Consider the following 17,712-nt stretch of genomic DNA (forward strand, 5'->3'; position numbering starts at 1 on the left):
ATTACTGTCACGGGCAAAACAGCCTCGATTTGGGGAGATTAGTTTAATTTATTACCAATCAAATCAAAGTAGGGTAATGAGAAATAAAACCAAATCTTGAGTCACCTTCCCCCCATCCCTCCCCTTCTTCCCAGGTTTAACTTTACTCCCAAATTCTCCACCTCTTCCCCCAGCGGCACAGGGGGACAGGGAATAGGGCTTGTGGTCAGTTCATCACACCTTGTCTCTGCCGCTCCTTTCTGCTCAGGGGCAGGACTCCTCACTCGGCCCCTGCTCCACCGTGGGGTCCCTCCCACGGGAGACAGTCCTCCACCAACTTCTCCAGCGTGGGTCCTTCCCATGGGCTGCAGTTCTTCACGAACTGCTCCGGTGTGGGTCCCTTCCCCGGGCTGCAGTCCTTCAGGCACAGCCTGCTCCAGCGTGGGCTTCCCACGGGGTCACAGCCTCCTTTGGTGGGGCTCCGGTGTGGGGTTCTCCCCGGGCTGCAGGTGGAGATCTGCACCACCGTGGACCTCCCTGGGCTGCAGGGACACAGCCTGCCTCACCAGGGTCTTCCTCACGGGAATCTCTGCTCCGGCGCCTGGAGCACCTCCTGCCCCCCTTCTGCACCAACCTGGGGGTCTGCAGGGCTGTTTCTCTCACATGTTCTCACTCCTCTCTCTGGCTGCTGTTTCTGTGCCCACCGCAACATTTTTCCCTTCTTAAATACATTATTCCAGAGGTGCTACCACCGTTGCGGATGGGCTCAGCCTTGGCCAGCGCAGGTCCATCTCGGAGCCGGCTGGCATTGGCTCTGTCGGACACGGGGGAAGCTTCTGGCAGCTTCTCGCAGAAGCCACCCCTATAATCCCCCCCCCGCTACCAAAACCTTGCCATGCAAACCCAGTACAGTCAGCTTGGACATTTTGATGCTGACTGGCAGAAAGACTTGAAATGAGCTAAATGAACGGGCCACATGGCAGCAAATACATCTGCTTGGGTTTTTCTCCAGTTTTAACTGTGATTTGCAAATTTTCTCATCTCCCCTTCTCAGTCAATTCCTTCCCAAATCACAAATGTACAGGGAGGTCACCCACTGTGAGCTGTTTATGATGAGACGTGATCATTTAATTCTCTGTTTTACCTTCTGTTTCCCTGTTAATTTTTAATTCATGTCATTTCTTTATCCTTCACTTGCTACAGCTTAATTTTTTTCTAGTAACCTTGTGCGAGACGTTTCAAAAGTCCTCTGAAACCTCTTGCTAACACGTTTTCTGTGAGCATGCAAGACACAGACAAAGGAATGATGCCTAAGATAGAGGCAACCAGAGGGTTCGTGCTGACACAAAGCACCTTTGCAAGTCGGAAAGAAAGTAAATCTTACGTGCACCTATTCAGGTCCTTAGGGGGCTTCCAGTATCCATCTTAAAGGTACATATGGGCAGCTTAGGCTCACCTGTTCTTTTGCTGATCTTCAGTTTTTTCTCCCCATTTCTCACTTTCCCAGTTTTTTCAGGAGACAGCATTCATACTCCAATGCTTCTCCTCACTTCCAGGGCTCCCTGTGTCTGTAGGTTGAACCCAACTTCTGCAAGAATAGGGGAGCAGACCAGGTAAGAATTTGCAGGTACTACAGAGAGTAGTAAAACTACTCTCGCTGCTGGAAACACCCGTCTGGAATTGTGTTAGGGCAACACTGCCTGTCTCCAGAGCTCTTCCACCAGTGCGTCGCGTGTTCAGTTTGCACACCTAGATCCTTCTGTCTCCGTCCTTCTGATGAGCCAGCTCCTGGCTAGTAGAAGAAACGTGAAGTCACGGTCCCAGCCCAACAGCTACAACCTCTGCTACTCCATTCTGTCCCATTAAGCGATCATCCCCATGTACTCGGCACCGGTGAGGTCACACCTCAAATACTGGGTTCAGTTTTGGGTCCCTCACTACAAGAAAGACATTGAGGTGCTGGAGCGTGTCCAGAGAAGGGCAACGAAGCTGGTGAAGGATTCAGAGCACAAGTCCTATGAGGAGCAGCTGAGGGAGTTGGAGCATTCCCCATTGCCTGCAAAGCTCCGAGCTTTCTTAGAATCCCCATCCCATACCTGCTACTTCAATCATCCCTCTTGGTTAGGAACTGCGCGCTTGCAGCCAACACAACCCTTTCACACGTGAACATACACAGAAAAACTGGCAGCGCAATGCTTTTTACCGCAGCAGTTTGTTCTAGCACGTCTTCTGACGCTTCAGTCTTTACAGAGAATATCTTGACTTCATTACTAAGGAAAAAAAGCAAGCCAGTGGTAGGCGCATCCCTGGCAGTGAAAGCCAGGAAAGAAATTAAACTTCCCCAGAATACACTTACCTTCCCTCTTTCATCTATTGATCCCTACTGATAGGGCAGAGGCAATGATACTGGCTGTTCATTACAGAAATAGTCTTCTTCCAAAAGGTTTTGCTATTCGGTTTTTGAATGCTGTTTTAGCACTTGCCTCTCGTGCGTGTTGGGACTCCTTTATTGATTTCGATGGGACAGATTCCCAAATTCTTAGGTCAGTTTGGTTTAAGAAACTCCTCACATCTTGATGCTTGGTCACATTGCTTTACTTCTGAGTTTAGGGCTTCGTTTAGAGCTTTTTATTATTTTAACAGTACACTTGCCATTCTCAAGCTGTCTCCTGAAGTTACACCCAAAACCACCTTGGATGCCCGCGCTGCCCACAAAACCTTACCTACCACACAACGTGTGTACCAAGACCAAGCATTCGGTACCATTCCTTGGGCTTCCCCTTAGCATTAAGGCAAAGACCTGCACAGCAGAAACAACTGTTTTGTACAAAGACCCTTTGAAAAGAAGACTTTGTTGCTGCAAAACAAAGGAGGTTCCTGAACTCTTTAAGCTGGTAGCAACTGTTCGAACACGCATCCCCCGTGCCCTGCCTCGTACGGGCAGAGCAGCTCCAGCCGGGCTGCTCTCTGCTGAAGGGCATCCCTACGGTGGAAAAGGGAGAACACAACTGCGTCAAGGCAATTCAAACAAAAGCCTTAATTTAGTAAAATTGTCTAAACTCTGTCTTTTGAGTACACCGTGCAGATGGGCCACCGTCAAAATCGGTATCTCACTCCACTAGCCGAAGCGGTAATAGCCTGAAAGTACTATTTGAGATAATGAATATGACAAGATCCCAAGACACAGGTCGTAGTCCCATTTGTGTCTCGAGGCTCTAAAAATCTGCTCTGTCTGAATCTGTTACGGCTGCAAGAGCCGGGCATAGCATTTCACCTGGGTGAGAGCCTGCCTCATCTTACCAGCGCACGTGGCAGCTTGGTCTTCCGCAGCTCCACGTTCCAGGCTGCACCTCGGGGATGCTGAAAACTCATTTATCATCCAACTAGGCACAGTGTGGGCTTAGCAGCAGAAAGGGGTGGCATCTCTACTTTGGCACAGGGACCGCTTTCAAGTTGCTGCCGCAGCTGAAAAGGAGAAACCCCGTAGGGAGTAGGTGCTGCTCCATATTTTCAGAGTTGGAGCTGGAGCACACAGGAGCATCCGAGGCACACGTTCAGCCCTGTCCACAACCACTGCCCGAAACACTACAGCCTCCTCTGTACCCTGCTGAAGCCCTGCAAAACAACAACTGGAGTAAAATTCTTCCATCTGCTCTTTTTCCACACAGAATCAAGCTAGGAAAGAAACAGGGGGAAAGGAAGAGATGAAGAGGCTAAAAGGGCGGGCAGACCCCATCAGAAAAGTCACGACCAACACACGGAAGGGGATGGAAGGTCCTAAAGCAAGTTCTCCGATTCAGACAAGCTTCAAACCTTTTATCTGAAATTGGGATGTGGGCAAATCACCTTTTCTTCAAGTTATTGTAAAATTACCTGATGACAGTTTTGTAACTTAGATCCCCTGCAAAGGAAATGCTACCTTTTGTTAAAATAATGGAGACCAAAATACTCACACACAGGAACTTCACACTTGCTGGGCTCCACTTGTGCAGTAACTCCTGCCAGGTGAGAGGGGAATTGCTTGAAAAAAAAAAATCTTAGTGCTTCCCACAGGAACAGGCATGTTTTCTGCACTCGTAATATACTTCTGCACTCATAAGTGCTGCAAATGAAATCAGAACAAAAGTGTGTACGAGGCAATTTTGGCACCTTTTTGTCCAATTCCAACAAATGATGGTAAGGGTCAGCACTGGCTTTGACCTTCAATGGAACACTCGTTTCACAAGATACTCATAGTAGCCCATTAAGCCTACTTTATTTTGCATTTTGTAGGGTAATGTGAAATATTCTTCTGCAAACTAAGTGCATATATACACCTTGACTGTTTTACAGGAAGAGTGTTTAAAGTAAGCACAGTGTAATTAAATGCCACACAGTGAATCTATTTTGTGTACTGCAGTCTTAGACAAGGCTGTTTCTAGCTATCAAACATTTTTATGTCTGTTAGAGACGGAGATTAAAATAGGCTTTAACATAATTGGAAGCAATGATCTAATACTTTCAGCTTAAAGGCAGCATTATTGTAGCTATAAAATAGGTGAGAATGCATTTAAATGCTGAATAGAACAGGTTTGTTAACTCTTGCTCAGGTTAAAGTATTAGTGTGTTTAAAAGACACACTTTTTTATAGGCGTATATAAAATCATCAATGACATTAAAAATAACAGTTACTAAGTCCCTTAAAAATGTTCAGCAAGTGAAAAACTTAGGAAGATAAAGTTTTGCCTGGATCACAGTTTAATAAGGATCAAACAGATGGTAGAAATTTCTCACGTCATTTATATTTGATACAAGTACATGTACACTAGTGTGTGGGCACTTACAAAAATATAAATAAAATCCCCTCAGATTTTCTTTAACAACAATTCTTTAAACATACTGTAAGAACATTTTACTGAACGCTTATGTACTAGGCTTTATAGGAAAGCATTATATTAAGAAAGCTTTATATTTGAACTGAATTGCTATTCATATTTAGGCCTTTGCTTGAAGCCAGTACAACTGTCAGTAATCACAAGAGATGCGAGACAGGCCTGCTGTTACAACTGCACAGTCAACATCCCGCCTCACTGCGCTGGTTCCAAGCCGAGAAAAAGGGTAAGAAACTAATACAAACCAACTGTCAAAAAATTTAGTGGTTCATAACTAATTTTCAACCTGAATGAGAACAATGAAAACAAGCTGCTTTGCAGCAAGCCAGTACCAAGGTTAAACTATGGATTTCTTTCCCACCCCCTATAAGAAGAATTCAAAGCAACAGTTCAGGTTTAAACCCAAGAAAAGCAGACAGGTGTATCCAGAGACTTAGTCTGAAGTTTTAGAAGTCTCAGTTTCACATGGAGGCCTCCACAGACTACCTAACCATACCTGACTGGTATAATCCAAAGATCCCCCACAACATACCAACTTCTCAAACTGAAAATAATTCTTAAAACATTGAGCCCAGGCTTGACAAGTCTCTAAGCAGGCCCCTAAAATCCGTAACACCCAGCAAAGCACCATTGCTCACTGCCTTTATCGTTAATATCCAAAAACTCCTGAAACTCATCAAGCATGAAATACCCTCAGGTTGCTGCATGGGATTGATCTGCCCTGATACTTAACAGAATGTAAAATATACGCACTAGTCCTCCTTTGTAAGAAGCAGGCATTTCCAAAATGCTGTTAGTCTCAAATATAGGCATGTAAAGCCGGTCATAAATAACTTTCCAGAAGTTTTTTTACTTCCTTTCATCAAGAAGGGGAGCCCTAAGTCACTAGACTAGATTTTTGTGTCCAGAAATTATCAGAGGAAACCTATGCTAAAGATGGAAAAGAGCTAGAGTTTTGTCCAAATCCAGATCCACACCAGAGGCTGCTGTGATAAGAAAGAGATCTGGAAAGCGGACGTAGACAGACTCCCAGGAAGCAAGGTATTTAAGAAATTCCAGATGTGTATTGAGGGACTAGGGTGGTGGTCAAAAAACCCATTCATAATGAAGAAAAAGACACGCAGTTTTCTTCAGTTTAATATCAGGTGGTGTTACAAACTGCTAAAACCAGACGTCTTCACATTATTACACTTGATGCACCATAAAACAGGTTTATGTTACAGTGTAAGATTCAATATTACAAAACTTGCAGAGAACTTCACACAGAAGTCCTTATTTTTTACCCCTTTTATTCACATCCAAACCCAATAACTCTTATCTGTGTACAAATGGAGTATTTTCTTCCATCTTCTACAGCTGCTTTCCAATCAACCAGTTCTAAACATCAATACCAACACCGGTAGCGCAAAATCAACTAGAAAGTGCCACCAACAGTCATTCACTCAAGACACACACACTTCTTGCTGGATAGCTGGTTGTGGAATTTTACTATCCTCTGTCTTTTCCTGCCCAGGAACTTGGCACACAGTCTTTCGTTTGAATAACCGTAGACTTAACCGTAACAAGTCGCTGTCCATTGCTGCAGAATTTGTGTAAGTTTGTTTTGTTGCACCCTGTTGAAATTAAAAATGAAAAATAAAAAAAAAGAAAGAACTGAAAACAGTGGCTTTTAACATGCAAGCTGAGAAATTAACCTCAAGTACTCTCAATAATTAGAGGTTTAATCATACGTATTCACTAGAAAAGACTTGGAGAATTAATGATTTTTCTATTAGCATGCCAGATCATAAACCTATTGTAGTGCAAAAAATGGCTAAAGTATTTTTTCTTTCAATTTTAACTTGGAAGAACAGAATCTTATAATTCTTACAAAAGTACATGTAATCTCAAGCAGGAGAATTATTCAACAATTGCCTTTGAAATTGTATTGTAACCCATTATTTATTATGTATCCTCTAAATATAGAAAATGTATCTCCAGAATTTAAAGGCCAAAGTGAGAAACAGCACCTACCTCTAGTCTCAATCTTAAATTAATCTCTCATCCTAAGTAAAGAATAAACACCCTACAATCTCTTTAAATAAAAGTCTGTACTCCATTTAAAAGACTAGGTCTACTCTAGAACAACGAACACAAAAATTATCTTCCTAGAGAAATGTTTTGTATAGTGGAGTTTGTGTTTCCGCATTTGACCAAGCACTGCAAACAAACCACTTGCCTTTTCATTCTTCATTAGCTGCTTACGAATTGCAGAATCCCTTCGAAAGCACAGCGCTTTACAGCACGGACCCAGATTACTGAGAAGACCTGCTCTCTCTTCTTTTCGTAGAAGTGCAGCCATGTTCAAGGCCCCCAGTTCATGTTCAAAAAGGTTTTCTGCATCTAGAAAGAATTTATATTTGCAGAGATCAATATATACATGGTATTTCTGAAGAGCAATATACAGTAATATGAAATTCCTTAAGGTTTTACTATTTGTACTTCTGCCTTCCAAACAATATCAAGGTTTGGGAAAAAAGGATATTGCAGTTTATAAAAAAACCCAAATAAATCCCTCACCATTTAAAGGGAAGGACGGGTATCCTTGTATGCAGGTTCAGCACTGGAAAGCTGTGTTGAGACAGCAATCACTGAGAGGCCTAAAAATCAAGTGCCAGCTCTGGGACAGAAGAGGGGGTATCATTTATGGTCAGACATGTGTGACGGAAGATGTTTACTACTAGGATTAATCAGAAAGTGGTCTAAGTTTCAATTCTCTGCAAGACATCAGATAACTGTACCAGTGTCAACACAGGGTTTGTATGGCTATGCAGAAGTGAAATACCACTATGCAGAATAATTCTTTTATCCATGGTGGATGAACCTGGAGAACAAGTCAAACAGATGCTAATGAACTACCCCCTGCTACCGGCTCATCTAAAGCATTTGTTAATACTATTTAAAGCGACAGGACTAGTCCTTTAATACACTTATCAGAAGAAACAGTGTGCAGCTAGAACACTTTAACCACTTTAATAAAAGATGGATCCTGAGGTGAGTCTTGTTCTGCGACAAGTCTGTTTCTGAAACACAGAAAAAGACACAAAGAGTGCACATGGCTGGACCGCAGCTCATTGATTTATAGCCCTTTTACAATAAATAGGAAGATTATGATATAATTGGAAAAAAAAATGGTAAGGTATGTAGCTAAGTCCAATCCAGCCACGCCTCTATAGTAAACTATTGGGTGTTTAGCAGAGAATCCTCACTAGAGACACCAGCAAACCTGGGGAAAACATAGAAGATAAAAGCAAAGACTGCTACAAAGACTGATACTTTGGCAGTATGCACACAGAAGAGAACCAAGATGCGTTTTTAAACCACTTGGAGAATTTGGATGAAGGCGAGTAGGACTAGTTTTTAAACATGGTGAAAAGAAACAAAAAAGTTACATGAGATCAAAGGCAGGTTAAAGAGAACTGAAGTCATCAAGACAACCTCAACAGGCAATCAGCGACACAAATAAGTGACAAGACACAAAGAGGCCACTTCAAAGGTAACACTGACAGCTTGCAAAGTCTGCCTAGGTGCCAGATGCTAAGCATATCTGGCAAGTAAGCATGTCTGGATCCTTATAGGAAACAATTACATATAATAGAGAGAGGGCAAGTCAGCTACAAATCTCAATTCCATCATACACTACAGATTTTTGTTTCCAAAGACAAATAATTAAAAGAAAAAACAACCCTGAAACAAGTTATCATTTCCTTTTTTCTGCATTTCAGTGTATTACCAGAAACTTTTCATCCACAATAAGAACAAAGAAGGGAACACCAAACTCAGGAATAAAACAGGGAAACAAATTATACCACCATGAAGAAGTCCACAGTGAAAACACTACATGTTCACTGTAACACACACTGAATTACCTAGCTCTAATTCATTCACTTTTCAGGGCACCAAATCTGTGCCTTTGTTTAGAATATACATGCTGTGGCTGTGTAATCACTATACAAGGAACCTTCACCTAGCAGATTACTACCGGCAGTTCCACATGTAGCAACTTTGATGCGTGAGAGACTGCACACACCAAAGGGAAATCAACAGAGGGACTTCAATCCCCCTTCCTCTCCAGAGAAAAGTTCTGCTCAACCTGAGTTACACTTCGGACAGCCCAGAGGCAGTGCTGGAGAGCCTCCTACTATCACTATGGACTTGCGGTTTATTTCTAGAGAAGCATGCAAGGGCTGCTGAGGTTATTTCGGGTATTGTTTTAAATGGCCAGGTGGAATGACTCTGCACTGCAGTTCCTGTTGCAAGGAATCCCGGTTAGTATACAGCAAAATTAAAGCTTACACAGAGAGGGACATAGTTCATACCTTTACTGTATCAGACAGTTTGCAGACTCAGGAAGACTCAATATTGTATCAATTACACTGGTTATGTGAATTCTTAAGCATAAGAGCTGAGGCTTTTCTTTTTTTTTTAAACTAGAAGAAAGCTAATACTGCATAGAAAAAGCTGCAAATATTGCAGCGGGACATTTACAGTACTTACTAATGCCAACTACACACCTCAAATTATACTATTTATGATGCATTAAAAATGTTTGCATTTAATTTGACTTTAAAATAAAGTAGAAGCAGTAGCAACAGCACATGATTAATAGTTATACAATTTAAATGGCTCAAGCAAGCAGTGACATTCATGGAGATTAAGAGGGCTGGGAGAAGCCAGTTGTTTCTTTTTTTTTTCCTCTCCACTTATCTGAGACTGCGAGGTTAACAGGATAACTGTATAAAGAATAATGTTGGAAAGAATTAAAAAGTACTGTTTCAAATTAAGAACTAGAATTTACAGAGTTAAAAAACCAACCATCCAACCAACACAAACCCCAAAATCAGAAAAATCTGCTACTCCCTAAACACAGGGGCTCTGCAGATACTATTATTTATAAGCCATAATTTTCTCACATTTAGATCCTGGAATAATTTGTGTAGAGATCATACAGAAAGCAAATGTTTCATAGTCCTAAAAAACCCATTCTACCATGCAAATTGTTGCAAGCAGCTCAACCGCTTCCGGGAATGCCAAAGAGAGAAATAAGTATTCTCTCTCATGCAAAAGCCCTGCTTACACTACAGAATTGTAGTAAACTGCACTGGTACAGTTCATGCCCATCCCATCTGTCATGCATGTATGCGCCACACGCTTTGTCCAAATGCCAGACCTGTGTATTATTTAATTTCTCACTTCTAGCAGAGACATAATACAAAAATTTCACTTAGCTCCTTCATTCTGACCCAAAAACTTCTATCTATGCATTCTGGAGAGGATCCTCAGAAGGAAAGTAAGAGGACATGCAGAGGACCTTCAGAGAAAATAAGAAATCTTATTTCTTTCTCACAATATTACTGCTAATTCACTGCAGAAGATACTCAGCACTCCAAAAAACTGCTGACACACTTTAGGCTAGGAAAGCATGAATGGTCTCACAAAAAGAATATTCCACCAGGATGAAAAAATTTTGTTTAGGCTACTATTCAAGACCTCCTCACCACTGCTGGAATTGAAACACTAATTTGATTGATATGCAGCTGTATTACAGTCCTGTAATTTTCAAACAATACTCATTATACACTTTCTATGGTCTTGAAACCTAAAATAATGAACTAATGCACATTTCATAAGGACTTTCACTAAGTACAAAAGAGATTAATCACTGCAGAAACAATTACCTTTAGGTTTTTCTAACACTCTCTGGCAAGTCTCTTTAATTTTGGTGAAGAGTTCTGGTCCTGCCAATCGCTTCGAAATACCAACTCTCAACATAACAGCACCTGGTGTGAATTTTAGGAGTGCAGCCCCAGGCTCACGTGGTTCTTTTGGCTGCTTTGGCATAAGACTGGACCAATCTACATCTATAACATCCACAGGATCTGCAAAAACATTGACAGAGAATGAGTTATCGCATCATCATCATCCCTTACGACAGTTGATTGATTCCCATGCTGTGTACATCCCTGTCTCCTAAAAGCAATATATATATTAGATGAATGTTGTTCTGCTGTTCTCAAGACCAGATCCTTGGACACTTCAGGTAGGAACGTCAAAACTCACTTAGATTGGTGGAAAAAAGGAGCATGCAAATACAAAGCTTCTTGGATGAAAAAACCCACCCCTAATATTCTGCTTCATTTTTATTGCAACCCCATTTGCGGAAGGCTGCTCAGATCCTGCTTAGCCAGCAGATTTGGACACATCACTTATGCATTCACAAAAGTCATAGTACAACTAAATGTGCTATGACAGATCCAAATTAAATGCTTAAAAAGCTAGTATTTCAACTCTGGGTGCCGAATGTTTTTTTCAAAGGAGAGATATACTATTTATTAAATAACCATACAACTGTGTTTTGTCTAGTATGTTTATCATAGAAAATACAAACGCTGATCATATAGCCCAGATGACTCAACTGAATTTACAACAAGTAGAAGACTCCATTCTTCCTGGTGCATTTGGGAAGCATTCAAGCATGGATAACATCTGTTCATAAAAATATCCGTTCCAAATAATGATCAAAACCAAACGGGATAAATGAAAACATGTTTATAAAACCAAAAAGCTTACCCTTCCTTCTAGCTATATAAAACAAGATAAATACCACTTCACAATACAGCTCCTGGTACTCTTTACTTACCTCTATGCTTCTCAGGCTTACCTGACTATTGCAGAACAAATGAGAAATACTGAAGAGCATACAAACTGCGTTCCTAATTCAGAAATACTGTCAACATCACAATAGCGTTATATGCAAACTGATCTAATCTTTATATTCAAATAATCATAAAGGGGTTTTGCTATACTTTTACCAGGCATCTTCTCATCCTCCTGTTGATCCTCCCGCTTTTCAGCATCACCTGCCAGAATTTCATCCAGTTCATCATCACTGATTGGCTCGTATTCTCCAGCACCAGACCCCAGTGACTGTACATCATCAATCTTTGCTTCATCTTCTCCTCCTACAGAGACAGATACATACTGTAGCTTTAAAACAATCATTCCTGTTTTCTAAACATGCTTTAAGCAGCCTGAAAACAAAGAGGTTCAAGCAAACTAAACTGTTAGTTTTTGGGGACAACTATATTCAATGTGAAAACAGGTATTAACTCATGAAAACAGAGAAGCTATTTCTCCCATACACAATGAGGCAGTTTGAATTTTACATATCTTGGTCTTTTTTTGGGGTACAGTATTAGTCAAACTGCACATAGGCAGCCATATACAGAAGAAATGTACGTTGATGATCTGATACGTAGTTAACAATACAAATATAAGTTAGCACCATAAAGTCTTTCAGATGCTTTTGCACGTGAATCCAAAGTCAGGATTCAGTCCAAAGGTTCTACAAGAGAAAGAAGTAACAGAACCCCAAAATACAAGAAGGTGCAAGATATCCTGAATGAAGCAATTATTCCCAGGGTTTTAGACTCTTTGTGGAAGTCAAAAGAAGAGCTTTTAGAAAGCCATGCCAAACTTCTTCACTTGTTGTTACACTCCTATCAATCCATGTACTATATGCATACACAAATACCCATGCTGTATGCATAAACCTGTGTCCCTTAAAACCTGTAGACACAAGACACTCAAATGTTGCATTTTGCAGTTCATGAAAGGAACATCTGAAGGTATCCTCTCATGTCTGGGACTGAAAGATCCGATTCAAGCATTCAGAAACCCTATTGCTCAAAACTCAGGCTTTGTGCCATACAAACTAGACAGAATTTACAGGGGTCCTCCCCTGTGGATGACTATTCTAATATCTTCCAGGTCCCTTAGCCAGAAGTGAAACTGCCTCCGTTTTAAGTTGCCCCCCAATTATTTTTTTTTATTGCTTGTCTTTGTAAAAGCTACAGAAGGGGAAGGAAAACCCCCCAAAAATCACCTCAACTAACCTAAAAATCAGCATGGAAAAAGCAAGTAAAAGACATGCTAGCAGAGCATAAATTAACTACTCAGACCACCTGGCAGTGCTTTGGAGGAAGCATATAGCATCTTGGGCATTATTTAAGCCCACTCCGAGAGCAAACACATTAAGGTTCAAGACATTACAATAATTTAGTAGTTATACCCTCACATATTTTTTTAGACAATATACTACAGTAATTTGTCCAAGTAAATACCAGATACCTGCTTAACATCATCAGGAAACTGTATTTAGTTTTCTAAAAAGTTTTTCCTTTTTAAAAGGAAAATAAGGCTATCTGTACTAGATTTCATTTTGTGTATTATGATTTTAAATATTCACTGCCTGTATGATACATCTTCTGCCTCCACACTGATCTACCAGTTATACCAGCAGACCATAATGACGTGCTTGGACAGCACAAATGAACCATTAAAAAAATTACTGTATGAAACAAAAATAATAATCCATTGTTCTCAATATAGGATTAAAAAAAAGATTACGATTACTTCCTCAGTTTTGAATTTCAAATCAAAGTTTGATAATTTCTAGATTATAATCCTCTCACTACCTTTACACACTAGTCAGCTAAAAGGAGTAATGTAAACAGGAATAATAAAGTAATGAAATACAATAAAGTACACTAAACCTTAGAAAATCATAAACATTCTATACATAGTATGCTTTAATAAAATAGAATGCCATCTAATATTTTACAAAAGACATTTATTTTTCAAAAAAAATGATCCTAAATATACCATAACTTCCTATAGATGATAATTTTCAGAAAATTTAGAACAACCTTGGAAAAATACAGAAAAGAATACACATTAAAACACTTACTAGAAGTCTGCTGAAAGGCTAGACCTAAGAACACATTTAACATCCACAGCCTGTTTCGTTACAGGTGCCCTCTTGGAAACAGATAATGTACCTAGGAATAGCCTTTCACCAACTCTTTTCTGAAGTTACCACATTCTACTCTCAGATTTATTGCACCTTTCCTTCCTCTAGCTTAAAAATCGCTGAATTCTGTCCATTACAGCAAGACAGAGCATACTTTCCCATGCTCATTCCAAATACAATCTCAAAACAAGTGCTTCAACTCCACAGATAATCTCCTTAATTGGAATTTTCTCAATTGTACCAGTCAACCCTAATGACCACTTTGCAAGTAATCAGTTAGGAAATAAAATAAGTAAGAAATATTCCTCATCATCCTCTCCAGACAACATCTGATTTAACTGCCTAAATTAACAATGAATGCCACAGAAAATTCTTAGTAAGAATGCAAATACGATGAGACAATGTCCTGTTATCTTGTGCAAAACTACAAAAAGCTTAATTCATGTTTCTCTTTCTGCTTCTGAGGACTGTGGACTTCAGGCCTTACCATCCCAAACATCCCAAAATTCCAATCCTACAATGCCTTTTTTCCTCTCAACAGATTTTAGAGATGAAAATTCCTGCAATCACCAAAAAACCCCAACTTTCTGAACATAACCATAACATACACCAGTTACTCTGGATTTAGACTCTTGCTTCTTTTACGTTGCTGATATAGGTTAAAAGTACTTCCCAAACACCTTATCAATGCAAAGCTCAAGCTGTCTAATCCATGTGACAAACTCTTAAGAGTTTGTCAGTGTTTGTCCCTTACTTACTTTATTTACTAATCCTAAGCACATTTTCCCCAGTACCATTAGGGCCAGCAAATTGAAGACGCATTTAATAAGATTACCTCAGGAAAGCCATTTTTGGACTGTTATGCCAAGCCATACATATGTTTCACCTACTAATCAGACAATCATTTCCATGATAATTGGGCTCTGCAGAAAAAAACCCCAAAGAACAGTTCCAAGCCAACACTCATTTTTTTTTCACTCATTACCTGTCACTTCCAAACAAAGAAATAGATCTTACAATGATATAACAAGGCAATCAAATGTTGGTGCTATTCTTTAGCAAACTGCCTATTCAGAAATGTTACACCTTGGTGAAATTATACCTCAGATCATTTATGTTTCTTTGCCTCAAGACTTTAGAAATTAACAAATAACACTAACACAATTAACACTAAGGAAGATGCTCATCAGATTTCTCTCTTACTGTGTCTGCTTCCACAGTAGAGAAGCTGAAGCCAATAAGCCTTTTAGTAGAAAATTATTCTAATATAGCTTGGTTCAGCATTATGCTAAAAGGAAAAGAATAAAATATTTGTCAGTCCAGGTTCTTTCCAAGAATATCTCACCTTCTAAACTCTCTACCTTTTCGGCCTCATTTCCATCTTCAAAACCTTGTAAAGGTCCTAAATCTTTGTCTGCTCTTTCCTTCTCTGAAGCTGCTGAATCCCGACAAACACCATCAAATTCCTTTTCATGATCTCTGTCCAGTTTCGGTTCACTGTGCTTTGTTGATTCTTTTTGAGAGGTGATGTCAAGAGTTCTCTCTCTCTCTCTTTCAGCAGTATCAGGTAGTTGTCTCTCTCGCTCTCTGTCCAGCTCCCGTCTTTTCTCCCTCTCCCTCTCTCGTTCTCGGAGTCTCTCTCGTTCCCTGCTCCTTGGCCAGTCTTTGTCAACATCTCGGTCCCAGTCTCTCTGTCTTCCCTCTCTCCTGTCTCTCTCTCGCTCCCGATCGTGTTCGTGTCGATCTCGCTCCTGAAGCCTTTCCCTGCTATCAAAGGACCCAGATCTGGAATGGACTTGACGATCTGATTCAGGAGAACTTCTTCTTGAACTGTGGCTTCTTGAATCTTGACGATCTGAATAAAATATTTTAAATATATGAGTGACTACAGCATGTAAATGTATTACCATTTTACTAGATCAAAGCATTTTAAAGAGTCAGGTATGAAAGTGTAATTCTCAAAAGCATCGTCCTCAAATCAATAATGCCTTCAGATTGCCTATAGATTAAGCCTTACTTAAAAACATAAGGTATTTTTCCCACTCCCCAAAAAGATTTTTAGCAGCTACTTTCCACTATGACAGAAGCCAAATTGAAGGTACATCATTTTAACTCAGAAATTTAGGCAGGGGGGAATCGTCTCAAAATTCAAAATTTTCAAAGCATGTCTTCTAAAAGCTAGGAATGCCTTGGCTAGCAAATGATAAATTCAGAAAAATAATTCAGGCATGTAACCATGAGGCGAACAGAAAGCTGAAGTGCTTTAGGAGGAAGATATTTTCCTACTGAAGCTGTTTAAATTCTAAAACATTTTACCCTTTTCGTTTTTTTTTTACAGGAGCTACACAAATAAAACAAGTCAATTGTCATTATTTTGATTTGCAACAAAGATGATTTCCATGTGCATTAAAAGTATGCCTAACAGGAACCATGACAAATTTACATCAGTGAAAATAGCTCCTGAGATAATTGATCTCTCTCTCCCAGAGAGAAGAGACATTTTAATTTTGCATAGATTTCAGAGTTTTCATATCAAAATGAATGTTAATAATGAATTTAAGAACATATTTAGATGATAAAACTACCTCAATGTTTTGTTTGCACAAGCATTTTCTATGAGGTTTTTCTGTCCTACAAATTACTTTATTCCCCAAACAGCATGAAACGAATCTGACCAAATGTTTTGGTGTAAACAAAGTGGTAATCCTGTCTGCTGAGGATCAGCTTTTCAAATATGGTAAAGCTTGCAGGATTCTTAACTCACTCGAGTTTTACAATGAATGGCAGAGAGCACCTCCCCCTCCCTTCACACACTAATTACAAATGAAAAGAGTATACAGCCATATAAGAATGATTTGGGATGTGTACCTTTGCACTTTTACACAGACTGACAGGTCAGTCTCACTAAAATGAGATTATTACCTGAAGATGTGCTGCGACTGGGTTCCCCTCGTTTCAACTGATCAATTCTGGACTTCCGTTCCCCAGTGATTTCTAAGCTTTTCTTCTCCCTCTCCCTGTCCCTGTCCCTATCCCTGTCTCTAGAACTACTGTGCAGGATCCTCTTCCGTCCAGTCTGGTCATCTCCACTGCGATGAGCTGACTCATTGGAAGGCGATCTAAGTCTGCTCGAGGCATGGCTCCGATTGCTACCAAGGCTGCTGCTGCGCTTCTGATCCACAGGTTTACGGTGTGGTCCATCCTCTATAGTAACGTGAGGGGCTTCCACCTTTTCTCCCCTTGTCCTGTGACTTTTTCTATGGGATTCCTCAGTACTTCTTTCTGGAACAACGATGTCACCACGTTCAGGAACATCTTCATCTGACCAGTCACTAAATGTTGTATCTTCTCTTTTTTGTGGGACTTCTGCCACAGGTTTCTCAGGTGGTGCTTCAACCAATTCTTCTTTTGTTACAGGGGGTGTTCTTGGCCCTTTCTTCTTTTTATGATGTGGAACAATCTCTTCATCAGAAACTTCAGAATCACCCTTGGATCTCTTCCGCTTTTTCTCTACATTTTTCTTTTTTTGACCTTTCTTGGGTGAAAAGACCTGGCTTTCCTCAGTCATTGATTCATTAGCATACCTTTCCACCCCACTGTCATCATCTTTCTTCTTCTTTGTGGCCTTTTTCTGTACCTTGGACTTCTTCTTGCTGTCATCATGCATTCTATCAGAAGCATCTCTTTCTTCAGAGGGACGGTGTCCAAGATTTTCCTGAACCCTGGACCGGGAGCTTTCTGAAGCATCTGGTTGCTCTCTCTGCTTATCTGCTGAAGAAACCCTCTCTTTAAAATCTGGTTCTTCGTAACGCCGGGAGCTTTCCTTTCTGTCTGATTTTCGGTCTTCTTCTTTCCAGCGACTCTGCCGCTCTTCTGTAACATGAGAGGGGCTCAGTGACCGGGATTCCTGTGGCCGCACAACCTGGCTCAGAAGTCTGTGCTTTTCATCTACAAAATGGGAAAAAGGATGTACTTGTATTGAAGGAAGGAGAACATGTGAGCATTTAGTAT

The 17,712-nt window shown here is 40.4% G+C and overlaps 1 protein-coding gene across 8 annotated transcripts in view; it reads right to left on the reverse strand.

Annotated features, from left to right (window-relative positions):
- Positions 1–4,740: 4,740 nt before the first annotated feature.
- ZC3H13 (zinc finger CCCH-type containing 13) overlaps positions 4,741–17,712 on the reverse strand; it is a 50,615-nt gene continuing 37,643 nt past the window's right edge. For 6 of the 8 annotated variants that reach the window (XM_075046192.1, XM_075046193.1, XM_075046194.1 and 3 more), the window contains 6 exons: positions 16,624–17,649; positions 15,047–15,556; positions 11,696–11,851; positions 10,568–10,768; positions 7,069–7,232; positions 4,741–6,463 (listed from right to left, as the gene is read on the reverse strand). In XM_075046192.1, coding sequence (XP_074902293.1) covers positions 6,293–6,463; positions 7,069–7,232; positions 10,568–10,768; positions 11,696–11,851; positions 15,047–15,556; positions 16,624–17,649 — 2,228 coding nt within the window. In that variant the 3' untranslated portion in view covers positions 4,741–6,292. The remainder of the gene's footprint in view (positions 6,464–7,068; positions 7,233–10,567; positions 10,769–11,695; positions 11,852–15,046; positions 15,557–16,623; positions 17,650–17,712) is intronic. The other 2 variants (XM_075046189.1, XM_075046195.1) reach the window with 1 other exon arrangement.

The sequence above is a fragment of the Buteo buteo genome, chromosome 14 (assembly GCF_964188355.1).
Source record: "Buteo buteo chromosome 14, bButBut1.hap1.1, whole genome shotgun sequence".
Taxonomy (NCBI): Eukaryota; Metazoa; Chordata; class Aves; order Accipitriformes; family Accipitridae; genus Buteo; species Buteo buteo.